We start from the raw sequence: 5,456 nt of genomic DNA on the forward strand, positions 1-5,456 counted from the left end.
GGTGTACGTGGCTGGCGCCTTAGCTGCTTGAGCCACAGGTGCCAAGCCAGAAATAAATAACGTTTGATAGCACAACAAAGTGAACATAGTCAACAAAAAGTTATGGTATACTTTAAAATAACCAAAAGAGTGGAATTGGAATGTCCTAAACTTGAATGATAAATCTTTAAGGTGATATGGATACCCCAGTCACCCTGATTTGATTAATGTACATTGTATGCCTGTATCAAAATATCCAATGTACACTAGAAAGATACAATTATAATGTGCCCATAATAATAAAGTATTTCAAACCAGTGACTTTAGAAAAGATATCCCAAAGCCCTCACTCTGTCCTCTCTCAGCATTTTCCTTATAATTGGGTAATTAATTGTATAGCTAATTGTTTCTCTTGGCATGTGAGTTTCCTGAAGTGAGTATCTGGCTAGTTATGCTTTAAATGCACAGGGTTTTCCAGAAGGTGTGGTCAACAGTGTTAACTCATTAAGTATTCAGTGAAGTCATGAATATTGACTGAATCGTCTCAAATTGGGTTACTTTTTCTTTTTTCTCTCTTTAGCTGGGAAGTTATCAATTCCAAACCAGATGAAAGACCTAGACTCAGCCACTGTATTGCAGAATCCTGGATGAATTTCAGCATATTTCTACAAGAAATGTCTCTTTTTAAACAGCAGAGCCCTGGCAAGGCAAGTTTTCCAGTATAAGAGTGTGTTTTAAAATATGCAGTGTACTTGGGGAAAAAAATGAGCTAACCTTTTTTTATCAGCTTATAAGAGTTCTCCAATTCTGAATATAATATACTAGCAACATAGGCCATAAACGCTGAGATCAAGGTTCAGAAATGTCAGTGTATGAGCACCAGAGAATCCTCAACCCAGCATTTTGAAATTGGATTGCTTTTTATACGTACATGTATTTGTCTAGCTCACTAAGTAGAATGAATGGTGATTGGTCTAATCATCTAGACCAAGAAGAAAAATGTCTTAAGAATTTCAGGTATCACATTTAGCCTGGTGTTGAAGTCAATGAGAGATGAAATGAATATAGTAGTCCTTTGAGGGCATATTCTGAGATAACTGAGTTTCACTTTCAATCTAAAAAGTGGAGATTTTTATTGATTTATTTAAGAAAGAAAACTTTTGGCAAAACATTTATAGTGACTATATAAACAAAAAGTATTTTTCTAATTCAGATAAAAACCAACAAGAGGAAGTCTTGAGTGGTTGGCAAGGGATTACAAGGAGCAGGGCAAATGCTTGCTTTATTTGATGTGTAGAGGCAGCTCGAACTCTGATCGCCTGTCTCGATAGTTTGCATGTTGCTTCCACGTTTCTTGACTCTCCAGCTGTAGTTGGAATGAAGACCCAGGAATGGGTTTAAATGTCAGCGTTTAAAATCCCTCTCAGGGCCTGGCATGGTAGCTCACGCCTGTAATCCTAGCACTCTGGGAGGCCAAGGCAGATAGACTATCTGAGCTCAGGGGTTCAAGACCTGGCTGAGCAAGAGCAAGACCCTGTCTCTACAAATAGAAAAACTAGCCGGGCATTGTGGCACCTGTAGTCCCAGGTACTTGGAAGGCTGAGGCAGGAGGATTGCTTCAGCCCAAGAGTTTGAGGTTGATGTGAGCTATGACACCATAGCACTCTAGCCAGGAATAACAGAGTGAGACTCTGTCTCAAAAAAAAACCCAAAACAAACAAACAAACAAAAAACAACCCTACTTTACAGGTATTAAATAATAGAAACTATGTTTGGAGACATTCTGAACATATTAACACGGCAGCGCTGTATTTGGATTTTATTAAATCACTGAAAGTAACTTTTAGAATAGATGTCCATGTGGGAGGGCACGATGGATTGTTGATGCCTATTTTACTGAAGTGATTAAGCAAATTTTGGGAAGATTCTAAACTTCAGACTTCTGCATTAGGTTGCATTAATGTGGCCCAAGTCAATTAGCTTAAGATGATAATGCTGCAAATCTAGGGGATAATAAGAAATCCCTTTATAAAACTAAATTCTGGATATAGTCATGCTTTTATTCACTTATTTGTTCTTTCGACTTTTATGGCCTTTCCTATTGCATTTCATTTCTAGAATTCCAATTTTTTTCAAGGGCTCTTGCTGTTTGAGAAGCAGTGCTTAATTTTGTTTCACAAGTTCATTAATTTTCCTTTTGACTAGTGAATTTATTAATCTTCTCCCAAAGAATAAAAATCAGTTAACCTTAAATTTAGGTGCCCTCGCTCACTCTCTCTTAATCAATTATTGATCAAATTCATTTATTCCTTCTTCATGTGTCTTTTGGAAATTTCCTTAATAAATTTTCTTTGTCAATTGAATTTTAATACCACCGTTTAAATATAAACACAAAAAGCTGATAGCTTAAGACTGAAGTGTGAAAATTAATTTATGGGAAAATGCTTCTGTCTTGATGTTTCTAATGGGGATTAAGGAGATTTTTTTCTAGGCTGCTTTTTCATTTCTTAAAACTGCTCAGATTTTTAAACTGTAAATGACAGAGAGAAGGAAAATTGCTGTAGAATTTCGCTACAGGATTTTCATTTCATTTGCAGTTTATTTCTAGGGGACCTAAGAGTGGGGTCAACTTGAAAGGTGGATATAGTTAGGAGGGAGGATAGTAATGGCCATAGATTTAACCCAGAAGCTTGCCAGCTGTGTAAATTGCCTTAGATCTGTGTGGATGCCTCTAAGTTCTGTAACATGTTTTATTGTTTTTATGAATTTTGATGGGCTTATAGTGGTAGTTTGAACTTGCAGATTTAGTTACCTGGCTGCCTTATTTTTGTTAAAAGAGGCTAAATAGAAAGAGTTTCTGGGACATACTAGTCTTCAGACATGGGCATGAGCAATGGCCATTGTTATCATCAGTGTCAGAAATTAGCTCCTGTGCCATCAAAATGATTATTATTAAGCACTGGAGCAGACTAAGCCTAGTTGAATGCAGCAGTCATTACACCTAAGTGCAGAAGAATGATGTTTTAAAAACACTTGTCATAACCTGATAGGTCACCTCTCAATATATACTTGCATGTGTATCCTGTGCTCCAGAATGTCAGTGTTGTGCGTAACTGTCCAATGTTATTTCTATTCTTTCTAGTTTTGTCTCCTGGTCTGCAGCGTGTGCACGTTTTTTACAGTCCTGGGAAGTTACATTCCTGGGGTTATACTCAGCTATCTACTATGTAAGTATGTGTAGTAGAACATTTGGCTAATTTGTGTGATATATATGATAGCATTTTATGGTTTGTAGTTTGTAAGAAGAGGGTTGAGATCTTAATTATAAAACAGGATACTTGTTCTTTAATCTCCTGTTCCGCAAAGTCTCTCCTTTTTCCTAGAGATATTTTTATATTTTAAAATCCGAAGAATAGCTGTAAAAGGTAGTGAATAATTTTATGTTAAATTATGCTTAAAAAAATAAATAAGCTATGTTACCTTCCCAAAATACACCAAGACCTTTGCCTTTTTGCATGTTCTGGAGCTCAAAAAATGATTAAAACAATAATGAGATACCACTGCACCCTCACCAGAATGGCTAGAATTAGAAATACTATATCCCAAATCAGGAAGGACATGGAGCAACTGGAATTGTCACATATTGTCAGTGGGAAGGCAGAATGGTAAAATCAAGTTGGATAATGGTTTGGCATCTCTTAACTACTATGGTATATGACCCAGCCATCGCGCAGCTGGGTGTTTACCCAAAAGAAGTGAAAGCAAAGACCTGTACATGAATGTACATACCAGATTTATTTGGTAGCCCAAAGCAGAATACAGACCACACGTTCACCAACAGATGAGTGGATAAACTGTAGCATATCCATATAATGGTGGATTACTGCTCAACACTAAAAATTAGTACCTGCAACATTATGGATAAATGCCCAAATAGTTAAGATGAGTGGAAGAATATATATATATTCTAGAAAATAGAATTATATATTAATTCCAAGTAATCTTTAATGACAAAGCAGGCCAGTGGTTACCTGGGGATGAGCTGGGTGGGTGTAAGGAGAGGAAGGACGGACTAAAAACATGAGGAAACTTCTGGGGTGGCAAATATGTTCACTATCTAGATGGTGGTGATGCTTAGTTGTATATATGTGTCAAAACTTACTGTACTGTTAACACTTTACATACACAATTCATTGTATGTCAGCTATACAAATGTTTAAAAAGTATGGGATTTCTGCTGCTTCTACAAAATATGAAGATCTGACATCAGAACCTTTTGATGGGGAAGCAACTCTCCACTTAACTACTCCTCAAATTTTTTTATTTTTCTTATACTGGCTTTTAAAATTAAAATGCCCAGAACAGGCATCTCTTGGCCTCTAGAGATATTTGAGTTTGCAATTTCTATTTTAAAAAGGAAATAGGGGACATTTCCTAACAACAACAACAAAGGAGTAAACAGTAGGAATCTAGTGTGTGCAGTGTGACCATCTGCATTTCTGTTTGTGTCCCTAAGGCATGATATAAATGGCAAGTGGTTGAAGCTAAACTCCAGTCTCCCAGCTAGAACTCATGTACAATGTACATCAGGCCTTTGGTTTACATTGTTTAGGAGTTAAAGGAAAAGAGGGCTGGGGAATGACAGTCTAATTTGGGCAAGGTATTATTTAGATGGCTTGCATTAATCTCATTGATACTTTACAACAACCCCAAGAAATAACGTTATTATCCTAACATTACTGATGAGAAGCTAATGAGACAACAACTTTCCCATGGTAAAATGACATTTAATAAATACAGTTGAAATTCTAATCTAGGATTATTGTCTGTAAAGCATGTAATCTTTCTATAAGTTTTGAGGGGAGAAAGTTGATCTAATTGCAAGTCTATAAATAACTATGAGCAAGGGGTATGTGTCTGTGTGCGTGCGTAGTAGAAAATGTTTATGGGAAAGAATAGAATTAATTTATTTTACAGAGGCATTTCCCTGAAAAAACAAAACTTCAGTTTTTTCAGTAAGGGATCATAGTATTTCAAGAAATGCTAAGATGTAGCCTTTTAGAAGGAAGGGCGTTCACCTCTATTCTCTTCCTCTTTCTGTTTCAGTACTGTGCGCATTTCTGTGTCCACTGTTTAAATGTAATGATATTGGACAAAAAATATACAGCAAAATCAAGTCAGTTCTGCTGAAACTAGATTTTGGAATTGGAGAATATATAAATCAGAAGAAACGTGAGAGATCTGGTGGGTAAAATTTGAGTTTTAGATTATATGCATTAAATGAGACATTAATGGGTTTGTTTTTTTTTAATGAAGTTGCCTTTAATACAGTTCAGGTTACCTTTAGCTTTTGACTAATATTATTTTGGAAGCTAATCTCCCAAATAAAAAATATATATCCTGCCTCGGCGCCTGTGGCTCAAGCAGCTAAGGCGCCAGCTACATACACCTAAGGTGGTGGGTTCGAATCCCCAGCC

At 36.4% G+C, this 5,456-nt stretch overlaps 1 protein-coding gene across 4 annotated transcripts in view; it reads left to right on the forward strand.

The window, feature by feature from the left end:
- Positions 1 to 5,456, forward strand: part of RETREG1 (reticulophagy regulator 1) — a 146,993-nt gene that overhangs the window by 136,112 nt on the left and 5,425 nt on the right. For all 4 annotated transcript variants that reach the window (XM_003789539.2, XM_012805019.2, XM_003789540.2 and 1 more), the window contains 3 exons: positions 560 to 686; positions 3,122 to 3,206; positions 5,086 to 5,223. In XM_003789539.2, coding sequence (XP_003789587.1) covers positions 560 to 686; positions 3,122 to 3,206; positions 5,086 to 5,223 — 350 coding nt within the window. The remainder of the gene's footprint in view (positions 1 to 559; positions 687 to 3,121; positions 3,207 to 5,085; positions 5,224 to 5,456) is intronic.

The sequence above is a fragment of the Otolemur garnettii genome, unplaced genomic scaffold (genome assembly GCF_000181295.1).
Source record: "Otolemur garnettii isolate 467f Iridium unplaced genomic scaffold, OtoGar3 scaffold00033, whole genome shotgun sequence".
NCBI classification, from domain to species: Eukaryota; Metazoa; Chordata; class Mammalia; order Primates; family Galagidae; genus Otolemur; species Otolemur garnettii.